Source organism: Mus caroli, chromosome 4 (genome assembly GCF_900094665.2).
Source record: "Mus caroli chromosome 4, CAROLI_EIJ_v1.1, whole genome shotgun sequence".
In the NCBI taxonomy this organism is placed as follows: Eukaryota; Metazoa; Chordata; class Mammalia; order Rodentia; family Muridae; genus Mus; species Mus caroli.
In genome coordinates this window covers 117,020,476-117,034,423 of record NC_034573.1, presented here as the reverse complement: position 1 = coordinate 117,034,423, position 13,948 = coordinate 117,020,476, and the positions used below count along the sequence as shown (strand labels likewise).

At 49.5% G+C, this 13,948-nt stretch overlaps 1 protein-coding gene across 1 annotated transcript; it reads right to left on the bottom strand.

Annotated features, from left to right (window-relative positions):
- Window positions 1-9,714: 9,714 nt before the first annotated feature.
- On the bottom strand, window positions 9,715-13,764 carry Smim12 (small integral membrane protein 12). Its single transcript, XM_021160774.2, has 2 exons — window positions 13,650-13,764; window positions 9,715-10,625 (listed from the first exon to the last, which is right to left on the bottom strand). Exon 2 carries the CDS (start codon window positions 10,618-10,620, stop codon window positions 10,342-10,344), a length of 279 nt encoding a protein of 92 aa, XP_021016433.1. The 5' UTR covers window positions 10,621-10,625; window positions 13,650-13,764; the 3' UTR covers window positions 9,715-10,341.
- Window positions 13,765-13,948: the final 184 nt, after the last annotated feature.

The following is a 13,948-nucleotide window of genomic DNA, read 5'->3' as shown; positions in this document are numbered from 1 at the left end:
TCTCTCTCTCTCTCTCTCTCTCTCTCTCTCTCTCTCTCTCTCTCTCTTTCTTTCTTTCTTTCTTGAGTCTCACTGGGCAGTGGTGGCACACATCTTTAAACCCAGCACACAGGAGGCAGAAGCAGAGACAGGCAGATCTCTCTTAGTTTAGGCCAGCCTGGTCTACAAAGTGAGTTTCAGTACAACCAGAGCTACACAGAGAAACCCTGTCTTGAAAAAAACAAAACAAAAACAAAAACAAAAACAAAAAAAAGGAGGGGGAGGAGGAGAAAGAGAAGGAGGAAAAAGGGAAAAAGGGAAGAAGGATGAGGAGGAGGGGGGAGGGGAAGGGGGGAGGAAGAGTCTCTTGCGACCAGGCTGGCTTTGACCTCCTGATCCCCCTGCCTCCACTTCCCATGTGCTAGAACTACAGGTGTGTACTGTCATGGCAGACTTACCCTCCGCTTCTCAGTGAGATGAGGAGCCCACAGTCTACCCTTGTTGCTGAGAGTCCTCCTGCCTTCCTAGCCTCACCTGCCAGCCTGCCCCACCTCTGGGGAGACTCAGCTAGAGGGAAGAAGGTGCTAAGGAGAGAATGAAAGAAAAATAGAGGCATTCCAGGCCAGCTCCTGTAAGCTCTTCTAGAGAACATCCCTCTGGGGAGGATTTCCTTAGCCCACAGGCTGCTGGGACCTGCTGAGTCTGTGAGCACCACCTGGCAAGTGCATTAAGTGGCTCCCTGGGCTGTAGCCCAGGTCCTTGCTGGGTTCCTTGGAGTTTCCCTGTCCACCCTGCTGAGCTGCTGCGGGGCTTTGATCACCACTACACGAAGGGTTTCCTGAATGCTTTCCTGAGGACATTGTTCCCCACTGCAGAGTCATCAGGGGTCAAATTCATCATCGGCTGGGCCGGGCTGGTCCAGGTCCTACCCGGTGGGGAAACCCTCTGCCCAAGCCCTGCTTCCCTTGGAAAATTAAGCCAGCAATTTTTGTGTTGGGGAAGATGAAGCTGCCGCAAGCAGGACACTGCTTTTCCTGCCCTGGTGCCACACCACTGGCCCCTGAACACACAAACCATTGGCCCTGCTCCCTAGCATTGCCTCTGCATTCAGGCCAATTCCTCTCCCTCCCAGAATCACTCACGGACCCCTATTTCAGCATTTATTGACAGTAACTATACATGAGCCATTCCTCCCAGGGCAATGGGAAGACTTGGTCTTCACGCTCAAGGACCTAAGGCAACATGGCAATCACAGTGCCTAGTAACAAACACTGCCCGAGAGTACTGACCACAGGGCCAGAGAGGGACTGGTAATCTCTATTTGAATAAGTGGGGTCTGGCTCCACATGCTAAATGATGTACAACTAGGAGTCCTTCAGGTAGGCAGGGAGGCACAAGCTAGGGAGGCTCGACTGCGAGAGCACACTGTATATAGAAGCTCAAGGTTCCAACCAGCAGAGCACATGCAGGAGATGCAAGAATCAGGTTCTGTGTCCCAGCTGATAAGCAACAAATCAAAGAAGGGCAGGGTGATGGCAGCGTATACCTTTAAACCCAGAACTTGGGAAGCAGAGGCAGGAGGATCTCTGTGAGTTTGAGGCCAGTCTCATCTAAACGGTGAATCCCAGGACAGCCAGGACTACACAGAGAAACCCTGTCTCAAACAACAACAACAACAACACGGAGTGCCACAGGGTCTGGGCAGGCAGACCATGCTTGAGATGTCCCCTGCCTGGTTCCACATGGCACAGGTGGAACATAGCACGCCTGAGATGACTCCTGAAACCCTGGGTGCTACTAAGATGAGCAAGTAAATTGTGGAGAGACAGAAGAGAAAGAGAAGCAGGATGTGGGCACAATGAAGAGAGGCAGAACTGGAGACTTGAGAGTAGTGAGGAATGGCCTGATGTGAGGAGCCCAAGCTGAGGTGAGGTCCTGGTCCTTGCTGCCATGGAGGGCCATGTCTGGGTCCATGGCCCTGCAACAGAGGGGGTCTGTTATCACCAAAGGCTAGACAGACATCCTGGTCTAAGCAGCTGCCTAGGGCCATGCTGATGTCTGAGGGCTGTACAGAGCTGGTCTCACCCCTTGTCTGGGCATCAAGGGAGAGCTAGCTCCAAAGGCATGAAAGAAGGGGACCTGGCCCCACCTCTCACCAGTGGCAGCACTTGGGAGAAGGGAGCACACCTCTCCCGGGAACACAGGAGAGCTGGTCCTGGTTACAAGGGCATCATCACAGGGGAGCTGGCTCTGCCACTTGTCTGCTATGTGGTAATGAGGCAAGGGGGAGATGCTCCTACCTCTTGTGGCAGACGGAAGAGCTGGCCCTGCCCCTTGCCAGCTGCAGCATTGGGTGAGCTAGCCGAGGCAGTGCTGGGGAGCTCACCCTGGTGGTGTGGGTGCAGGAGAGCTGGTGGGCTGATGAGCTACCACCCAGGCCCAGACCCAGGGCTTTGAGTTGGCCCACCCCAATATCTACCCCATTATGAACTGCTAGAGTACATGATAGCAGGCCCAACCTACAGATCCAAAGCTGCAGTATCTCCATGACACAGGGCAATGACAGAATATCTGAGAGGAGTCCAGGTGAGGACTCAGTATCAATAATGTAACAGAAGCCAGAGGCCTTCAAACAGAAGCCATTGGCCTCAGACCAATGACTCATTGCAATATCTGCTGGTAAAGAAGTGTGGACAAAGGTTATACTGTGGGACACACCATGACAACTTCCACATCGAGATTTTTTTCTCTGTCTCTGTCTCTCTCTCTCTCTTTTCTCTTTTTTCTTTTGGGGTGGTATAGTAAAATTTTTGTTTAAAAAAAACCCACAGAAATACTTAAGAATGTGTTTTGTTTTAATCCCAGGTGTGGGATATGAGGCTGCTTCATATCAGGTGACTATGATTTGCCTCATGCTCTAGCAGGGGTGTGGTTTTGCGAGCTTCAGATGGTTTCTACGAGTGTGTGACATTTGGAATCCTGGGCACTCTTCAGAGGATATTTAAATGGTAGAGCCCTGTAGTGTGGGGCTGGTTGACTGGCTGGTGTTTGGATGCAGTTTGTTACAGCTTGTTGTGGTTTGTCAAGTAGTCGTGGGCAAAGAGATGAGAAGAAATTAGATATCCTGATGTTGAAGATCAAACTTGCCCCAAAGAACTCAATGTCCCTAATCAGTAGGAAGCAATCTAATGCTAAATCTAAGGATATCGTTGCCCCCTTTCCCCTCTATCCTAGTGTTAGGGGGTTAAAGGGAAGAAGGGGGTGGAGAAAGGTGGAAGAGAAAGGAACCCACAAATTAATAAAAGTCTGACTACAGGGGCGGGAGACAAGGGAGGAGGGCAGGTACGAAGTGACATTTTAGAAGGACAGAGGGCTCCGTGGCAGGGGAGAGCTACACTGGGACACAGAAGTGCTGTCAGTGTCAACGACACAAAGACACCACCAACCACTAAAAAGAAAGAGATTGTGACGGGCTAAATGGAGGACACCGGATATGTCATCCCAAAAGCTTTTAGCCCAAATGCCTTCAGCCCTGAAGTGGCTGAACAGACAGCAAGCAAGAAGCAAAGGCCTGAGTGCAGAAACAGTGCCAGGGGCTTGAAGGGCTTAGAGAGGCCTCGCTGCACATCTTACAGAGGATGTCACATCCCAAAGTCACAAATGGGACAGTGCTAGGCAGCCTGGTAATACTAACTGTTCCAGCTGCACCCAGCAGCTCAGGCTGAGTGGCAAATAGGATGATGGAGGTCGGTGGTGGGTGGGGTGGGGACGGAGTTGGGTGTGAGGCACAGGGGTAGTGAAAGGGGCACAAACCATACCTTTGGGCTTTTCCCAACAACAACAAAGCCACCCTTGCAGGGAAGCTATCGGTGTGCGTAAACCTTAGTGATTTCGAGGGCTCGTTTGATGTGTTTTGAAAGCCATGGTTTGCCTCTGTATTGTGTAAAACAGGATTTCAAAAGCAGATAAATAATGTTAGCAAATGCGATTCATAATGAATAAACTGTTTCTAAGAGGACACGAGCCACCGCTGGCGCAGGATGAATACTCATCTCCCAATCGCTGATTACTCTTGACATTGTAGCTGACCCCCTCCAGAGACGTCTATTTAACAAACACTTTTAAAAGAGGCTGTGTACAGTGTCAGAATCAAAGACCACTTGCTTATGTTTCACTGCTCAGACTGGCTGCCATCCCACTCCAACAGAAGGGAGGCTTCCCTGGGTCATTACCAGCAGGGATCGAGTAATGGCATCTCTGTTGTGCATCAGGGAACCAGGAGCCAGGAAGGCGAAACCTGCGCCACCTGGTTCTCTTGTCTTCAAGTGCAAGGCTCTATCTCCTCCACCCATTCTCCAGATCCGTGAACTCTTGCTGGCTTCTTCTTATTCCAGCTCGGACTTTGTATGCTAGAGATCTGTAACCTCAGCTCCCTGACCCCTCTGGTCAAGTTGGAGCCTATAAAGAAGTAAGATGTCTTTAACCAGGGGCCTGTGAGGGACCCCTGTCACCACCACTCAGCAAAAGCTGCTCTGTCCTCTTCCCAACTCACCAGATCACATACAGCTATTAGAGAAGAGGTTCTCAACCTGTGGGTCACAACCCCCTTTGGGAGTTAAAAAACCCTTTCACAGGGGTCGCATATCAGATATCCTGCATGTCAGATAGTTACACTATGATTTATAACCGTAGCAAAATTACAGCTATGAAGTAGCAATCAAATAATTTTATGGTTGGGGGTCACCACAACATGAGGGACTGGATTAAAGGGTGGAAGCACTAGGAAGGTTGAGAACCACCGCTGAGGTTTTCCTGCCATCTCTCAAACTCTCTTACCCCTTTTATAGGCAAAGACACCAAGGTCCAGAAAGCCTCAGAGACTCAGATAAAGATGACTGAGGTAGCCGCTCAGGCAGAAGACAAAACTCAAGTCTGCACGTGGCTCGATGCTCCTTCTGCTCCACTTCCTAAATTCAGCTCAGAGAGCACAAGGAACCACCCAGAGCGAGAGAACATATCAATCAAGACAGCCACTTGGGTTCAGGAGATAGGGCAGTCAAAGTGATCCCTGGGGCTTGCTGTCCGGCCAGTCTAGCTCAATTGTCCAGCTCTACGTTCCTCGTGAACCCTCATCTCAAAAAAATAAGATGAAGAGTGAATGAGGATAATACCCAGTCTGACCCCCACACACGGGCAAGCAGGTGCGCATGCACCCATCCACACGTGTGTGTGTGTGTGTGTGTGTGTGTGTGTGTGTGTGTGTGTGTGTGTGCGCGCATGTGCACAGGGAGCCTCTTCCCTCTGACAGTCTGGTTCCCAAACCAGACTTCTGTGAAGGTAATTCCTCACTATCTCCGAAGTCAGCTCCCTGACAGGCTCAGCAACCCAGGGCCCCGACAGGCTGACAAAAGTCAACGTGTTCCCTGGCAGGCTTGTCCTGGCAGCTGCCCAGCCGCCTTGCGCTAACGCCGCCAACAGACACAGGAAAGAGCCTAGAAAGTGGAAAAGCACCAGTGAGCCGCGGAGGGGGCAGAAGCAAGTCCTGCTGGGCTCAGACAGGATAAGCCTGCCGCAAAGGCACTTCATCATAGGGCAGGAGGGGGGAAAGACCCAAGGAGGGCTGGAGTACGCACAAAAAGTTCCAAGCACGTCCATTCAGCAACGTATTCCAGTGAACCCTGACTGTTGGCCCAGTCAAAAGATGGCCACATGTCTCCAAGGTGAATCAGCATGATTCACCAAGAGAACCATGCTTCGCTCATCGCATCATGTGCTCCCTAAGCCCTGCTACTCAAAACAAAAACAAACAAACAAACAAACAAACAAACAAACAAAAGCATCACCTGCACAGGGGCAGAAAGAGCGGCAGCTTCTTATCGCTGCTACAGTAGCCACAGACCTCGACCAGCCCGTGGGAAAGAAAGGTCTGGCTGAGAATATTAATAGACTCACTGGAGGCAGAAATTCAACAAGGACATGCCCCAAGAAATAAAATTATTTAAAAGGAGGCACAATCAAAGTGAGACTGGAAGAGAGGATCTCTTGGATTTCCAAAGATGGCAGGCGAGGCGTGGGTAGGAGGGGCACCCGTGGGGACAGGGTTATTCTAAAATATCTGAAAAATCTAAAAACGTCTATGGGAAAACCTTCTAGTTGTTTCTGCGTTTTTCTTTCCATCCTTCAATGTTTTTCCAGGCTGAGTGAAGCTGCACACACTCAGGCACTCGGGATACTAAAAAATGGTTTGGTTTTTTTGTTTTTTTCCTTTGGGGCTGTTTTGCTTTGTTATTTTTTTGACACAGTCTCACTATGGATTTAGGCTAGACTTAAACTAGTTATATGGCCAAGGCTTCCCATCCTCCTGCCTCAGCTTCCTAAGTGCTGTGACTATAGGCAATCCCTGCCACACCTGGCTCCAAAATGTTTCCATGGAAATCCAACTCTGGGGTATAGTCAAAGGGTATCCCCCTTCTATCGAATCAGGGAGGGAACTTTTTCCTTTGTGGTGATGACTGGAACATTTTGGAACACGTGCTCCCTAAAGGGGCATTTTGAGAGGTTGAAAATTGGCAAGGTTGATTTTATATTTTAATTACATTCTTATTTCTTGCATGTGTATATACACACACTTGCTACATCCTACGTGTGCAAATCGGAGGACAACTTGTGCAAGCTGGTTCCCACCCTCTATCATGTGGGATTCAAGGATCAAGGGCAGGTTATCAGGCTTGGTGGCAAGTGTCTTTCCCCACTGAACCATCTTGCTGGCCCTTACGTTTAATTCTTGGTTGTTTTTGTTGTTCTGAAACAGCATTTCTTATATCCCAGGCCTTGAACTTGCTGTGCCAACAGTGGCCATGAACTGTTTAATATATGTTACTATTTGCATATATATTTGTGTATGTGGTGTGAACTGTGTAATGTATGTGTTACTGTTTGTATGTGGTGTGCATGCCGCATGTACCTGCCACAGAGCAACCCAGATGATGGCTAGAGGACATCTTGGTGGAGTTTGTTCTCTCCATCAACCTTTTTGGGTATTCCTGGAATTGACTTCAGGCCACCAATTGTACAAGCCACCAAGTCACCCACTGAGCAATCTCACTAGCCTGACCCTGAAATTCTGATCTGCCTCTACCTCCCAAGCGCTTAGGTCACAAGCAAGCCCACAGCACAAACACCTGGCTTATATGGTGCTGAAGACAGAACCCAGAGCTTCATGCATGGGTAGTTAACTCTACCTACTGAACTAAATGTCTAGCCTTAGCTTTTCTTTAATGAGTTATCAATATTTAGAAAACAGATTCTATAGACAGAAATAATAAGAAAAACTTCATTCTGTTACTAGCATCTCTAAGGGAGAAGATATAGAAAACCTGGTACCCCTGAGTGAGCTAAACAAATGGGAAAGTGAGTCTTTACCGGCCCCTTTTGCCAGGTCTGTAGTTTCTACTTTCCAGCCTGGCTAGGCCACTCGCTCACTTGGCACCTGACTGCCCCCTGCAGGCATCAACGTTGACTCAAGTTTAGTCCAGTGGAGCCGTCACAGGCCTGGTAGTACTTAGAATGGCCACAGAGTGGCAGCACCGGGCTATTAATGAAGCACATCACTAGCCTAGCTGAGGCTTGCCAAAGCTCAGCTTAGATGATGCTTTCAGAATCAGCAATCTTTTCATCTTTACTTAGGTGGCACAAAGTTGCTCCTACCACTCCCCCCCACCCCCCAAGATCTGTTAAGGGAACGATGACTCAGCTCAGCAACTCCCTTAGGCACAGAGAGGATGCTACTGACTGGATTTCCTCTCTCAGGTCACCACCTGCCCCTCTTCCCAGGACACCCACGCCATTGCTGGCTTCTCCACCTGAAGTCATCCATCAGACCTCTGGGGAGGCAGCTCCTGAGATAAGCAGGAGAGGAACCTTCCTCATTGAGAGCAGATTCATGCTCTCTCCTCACTGGGTCAGCCACCTGCTTCTTCTTGCCTTCTGCTGTCACTCCCCATATAACCTCCCCAACAATAGGCCGAGCTAGGCTAACACACGATAGTCCTTTTGGAAAGATTTGGTATTATTCATGGAGACATACTTCATCTAAGGTAATTTGCTGTTCTTCCCACTGACTCTGAAATGCAGAGGAAACCACACATAAGACAGTCACTGCAGTATTTAAACTCATGAACAAGCAAAACGATACAGACATGTAACAACAGGGACACTTGAGAATCAGCCTTTGCTAGAGCTTCACTTGATGGGCAGGTACCTAATTGTGCAGCTATTAAAGAAAGCGATGAAAGGGGCTGGAGAGATGGCTCAGCGGTTAAGACCCCTCTCCTCCAGAGAACATGAGTTCAGCTCTCAGCACCCAGAATGGAGCCAGCTCACAATCACCTGTGACTCTAACCCCAGGGGAACTGACACCTTTTCTGGCTTCAGTGGGGGGCACCAGCACATACTAACACACACACACAAGCAAATATTAATACAAACAAACAAAAACAATGAAGAGGGCTTGAAAAATGTTACAGCAGGTAAAGGTACCTGCTTGCCAACCTTGAAGACCTGATTTTGGTCCCTGGGATCCACATGGTAGCAAAGAACCAATTCTCAAAAGTCGTCTTCTGTCTTCCACATGTGCACTAAGGTGCAGGCAGTGCACGCGCGCACACACAATAGATAGATAGATAGATAGATAGATAGATAGATAGATAGATAGATAGATAGATAGATTTTTTGAAGTGCTAGAGGGGTTAGAGAGATGGCTCCAGGGTTAAGAGCACTGGCTACTCTTCCAGAGGACCCAGGTTCAATTTCCAGCAACCACATGGCAGCTCACACCTGTAACTCCAGCTCCAGGACACAGCATCCTCACACAGACATCCAGGCAAGATACCAATGGATGTAAAACATAGTAGTAAAAGGTATTAGAAACACAGTCAGGGAAACAAACAATGATAGAATCCATCTTGGTAGCACAAGCCTATAATCCCAGCTACTCATGGGGGCTGAGGCAGGAGGGCCAGGAATTCAAGAACATCCTGGCAGCCTAATAGGACTGTTTCTTAATAAAAACTTGAAAACAGGGAGGAATCTGAACTGTTAGAAAGTGACTGTCAAATCTGTGTGAGGCTCTGGGTTCTACCTCAGCAACCTCTTCTCTGAGAACAATGCCAACCACCATATGGTAAGGCAGAAATAACAATCTGCAAAAATAATATAAAAGGATATCCATGGAACCCATTTTAAACCTACAGAGAGCAGTAGGGCGGGGGGGGGGGCACATGCCTACCGTCTCATCTCTTGAGAGGCAGAGGCAGGCAGACTTCTGTGGATTTGAGGCCACCCTAGTCTATGTAACAACCTCTAGGCCAGCTATAGTGGCTGTTTCAAAAGGAAGCAAAACTTAAAAACCCACACAGACATTAGTGAAAAGAACAAAATGTTGCCAGCAGCCACTGGAGCACTGCGGGTGTGGGTGACCCCTTCTCACCTCTGCCAGATTTTGTTAATGTGAAATTATCCCTGAGTGTGTGTGCTATGGATTTAGACCCTAGGGATGCTGCAGCCTTGTGTAGTCACGATAAAAAAGACTCCTGGGATCTTGTGTCTCTGGGAGACTCAGCTGGCACTGAGCTATGCTCAGTCTTGGGAAGTCCTCAGACAATACTGATGATACACCCCAAATGTCTGCACTAACTCCGAGGAGAACCCAGACCCCATCCAGAAAGCAGAACTCCATCAGTATGTGCCAGGTGCCACTTTAATTGAGTCCTCACTCCAGCGAGGAAGGGTGGAAGACAGTGATTATTTCCAGGCTTACGCCCCGCTGGCCCCGAGGTAAACAGCCTGAGCTCCCCACAAGAGAAACATGCTTTCCTTCCCGTGAGAATCCCACGCCTGAGCCAGTAAAGGGAAGAATGCGCACAGGAAAATAAGAAAGCCTCATCAAGGGAGCCAGGGACATTTCTGAATTCTTTCCAGTGCAAAAACAAGAACTAGACATGGAGGTGCCCCTCCTAATGGCAACGATAAACCCCAACCATTCCCAGTTGAGGCCAAACCCCTCCCGGGGAGCCTGAGACCAGGGTTCATTCCCCAGGACTCCTCCCTGCAGGGCTCCCAGGTAAGATCAGAAGCCTGTCCAGTCACAGAGAGGGCCCACTGAGCAGATGCAGTCTTCCTCGTTGCTGGCCCCTACTGCTGCCACTCTGCAGCCATACAGGACCAGCCAGTACGTGTGTGGCTGTGGGTGCTCAGGGGGCCGGAGTGAGCAGCAAAGCAAATCAGATGTGTGTTCTGAAGCTGGGTCGACATGGCGACAGGACATGGCATATCCCTGTGCACCACAGGGACCTGGGCCCTCCATTAGTTCTTCTCTGGACGGTTTCTGTTCAGGACTGCTTTAGGGGCAAACTCTAGCTTGTCCTTAAGGCTCACCACCTGAGTGTGGTCCTTGCCTAGCATCTCGTCCAGCTTTCGGTCCTCTCGGCGCTCCAGGATGCTCTTCTCCTCCTCCACAGGCTGAGGGGTCTTTCCCCTGATGAACCATTCCAGGTGGTAGCCCACAGCCCCGACCACAAAGGCCACAGGGAAGGTGACATAGGGGGCATAGGTTCGCACCACGGTCCAAAGCACAGGCCACATGACATCTGCAGAAGAATACAGAGAGCGTTAGGAGACATGGGCGCCTCCTCCTCTAGCACATGCAGACAGCACATGGGTGCTCTACTTACCAGGCAGCCTGGCAATTAATAACTGGGCAGCCACCCTGCAGAGCAAGCAGCCACTGTGCTCTGTGCAACAGTTGGGTCCCCGAAATACTCTAAGAAGTTGCAAAAGATTCGACTGTTGGGGCCGGGGGTAAAAAAAAATCTCTACGAACTAGTGCTACTGTGTGCAGATGCCCCTCACAAGGAAACTCCAAGCCTAATTAATGGATCTTCCAACCTGGTATGACCTCAGGTCCTCTCTTCCAGATATCTGTCAACATCTTAGGAAGGGAAAAGAAGTCTTTTCTCTGCTCTATGAAACTTGGCATGCACACACACACAGCCTCACTCTGAATTCTGGCTCCCTGGTGGCAAGCAGTTCCTTCTCCCGGGGGAAAGCACAAGGGGCTTATTTAACTATGATCTATTACCTAACTATTCTGACCTAAGATGGATAGGGCTTTGTTCTGTTTTGTTTTGAAACTCTATTCTGGCCTTGGCTTTCCTAATAATAACCTATAGTTAACAAATCTTGATCAAAACAACTTCAAAATACACGACCTTGCAACCATTCACATCCTCATGCTTACATAGTAAGTCCCTGAAAACATCACAAATGAATACAGTATTCCAGATGCCCCAGGACCCTAATACTTAAAAAGTCCCCGTGGAAAATGCTGTAAAAAAAATAAATAAATAACAAAAACTGTGGAGCTGCCCCTAGGGCCTCCTGCAGCGATACACCAAAGTCATATGCAAACCTACACACTCAAATGGCCACTTAGTCACAAATGATTACCACTATTAAATTACTATTTATACCATTATTTAATTACCGTTACAATCATAAAAGGCTGCTGGCAATGAATGTAATAATGCAAGCTACCACCATCTACTGAGTGCTTATTCCAAGCTGTGCCCTGGGCTAAGCACTTCACACACACAGTGTTCTCCAATGTTCACATGCTCGCCTTAGTCATCAGCATGAAGTCACTTGCCTGTGTTTATGCTTCCATAACTGTTTCTCCAACACTTCCTTTCTCTTTCTCTCTCTCTCTCTCTCTCTCTCTCTCTCTCTCTCTCTCTCTCCTCTACGGTGAGACATCCAGACCCTCATGGAGGATTTGAAGGCTCTTTATTTCCCCCTTTCTCTTTGGGGGAACTGGGGTGTCTTGTGGGCCTAAACACTACACATGGACCTTCAAAGGCAAAGAACTGCAGCAGATTCAAGTTTCTCTTCCTGCTCCTTTGACCTGACACCATGCCCTATGCTCTACCATATCTCCCCTGGTCATCGCCTGACCCTCACATCTCTATGATGTAGGAACGAAGAGCCCAGATTCTTGTCCAAGGCCATAGTGGCTCAAAGACACTGTGTCAGCTTGCCAAAATCATACAAGTGGCAGGCCCACTGGTCTGAGGCCAAGCCTGGGCTTTTTTCTAGCAGAAAGAACACTCTTCAGATGTGTGCATGGTATCCGTTCACACCCTGGATGTGTGGAGGGCCTCCTGTGGCTCCCCATTAGCTTGGCTTTTCATTACACTGAAAGACTTCCTTCCTTCTGAGCTCTGAAGTTATATCATGAGATCCGAGAAACCTTACAATGTACACATTAACAAGGAGGGGAAGCTCCAAAGAACCCCAAACTCAATCCTCCATTCTATTTTTAACTCAATCCTCCGTTCTATTTTCTGTCTTTTAAGTTTTGGGGTTTGTTTGGTCAGCTGGTTTCGGTTTTTTTGAGACAGGGTTTCCCTGTGTAGTCCTGCCATTCAGACTCCTTCTGTAGACCAGGCTGGCCTCGAACTCAGAGACTGGACTGGCCTGCCTCTGCCTCCTTAGTGCCAAGATTAAAGACATGTGCCACCACCGCTGGGCTTGTTTTTATTTTTAAGACAGGTTCTCATGTCACCCAGCCTGGCCTCAAACCCTCAAAGTAGCTAAGGATAACTGTGACCTGCCGACACTGTTTCCAGTCCCAAGTGCTTGTGATCACAGGTTCACACCAGGTGCAAGTCCTTTATACTCTTCCTGAGTAGAGACTCTCAATTTTCCAATTTGTCTTAGGGCGGGCATATCAAGCACCAGTCTATGAGTATTACTCTTGTACATAGAAAGCCCAAGTTCTATGTGCTCTTGTTCGAATTCCAGTCATCCATGTATACAACACAACCTTCTCTTCGGTAAGCTATGTGGGCCTACCCTACCTGTCTACAGCTCTCCAAACACCCCGGAGCTCCACAGGGTTAAGAACGAGGATGTCCGGATCGTCCTATGCTCTGTGCCTCTTCCCACCCTTGCTATCCTCCCTAGCAAAGAGCTAAAAAAAAAAAAAAAGTTTGTTGGTCGAATGAATGACAGGCAGCATAAACAAGTTGCTTTGTTTATGGAAGACTACAGCAGCCTTCCACCCGCACTGACAACGGGGTATAGGGATATGATCATAAGCAGCTAGACTTCATGAAGTCATCCCGAGGGTATCAAAATGTAAGTAGCACAAGTGTTTCCCAAATACTGCAACGCCTATTTCCAGCCCGACACGCAGGGGCGCCAGCCAAAGGCTCCAGGTACAGGTCAACCGGGCCGCCAGGAAACCTGTCCCAGTGCCTGGGCCCACCGGAAGCTACACTCCAAATGAGAGCAGTCGTAAGAGGTCCGAGAAGGTGAAACCACCAGCCTTGACAGCTATTCCAGCCAAGTTGGGATGGAAGCGCCAGTGAGGACCAGGTCATCAGCTCCTGTTCCCTGTCCAGTCACGCCACACGCGTGGCTTCGTCACCCTTCGGCCTGCAGGGGCCTGAGGCGGACGAGATCTGACCACAGTCCACACTCGGCCACCAAGAGCTGGCCGAGGCCGAGACGGTCACGGAGACCATCGCTTCCTCAACTAGGAGGAGCCGTTCCCGTGGGACTGGGGGCCAGCGATCCTGGGTAGCGAAGTGCCCTCAGCCCTGGGAACTCACCTGCGGTCCAGCCCGCACACCCCGGACGGGTCCCGCGCTGCGCCCGCTAGCCGGGAGCAACAGGGACGCCGAAGTTCCCAGTGGCCCGCGGGGCGCGCCCGAGGCCCCGCCCACTGGCATCTCTCGGAGATCAGCGATTGGCTGAGCTCCGGCCAAGTTACAAAAGAAAGGAAGCCAGGCACCCGACCCTGAGTTGGACTAAACGCAGAATAGTATAGCGCCCCCTGACGGCTCGGAGGCTCCCCTGTGACGTTGCCACATGCTTGTGAAGAAGAAGAAAATATATATATATATATATA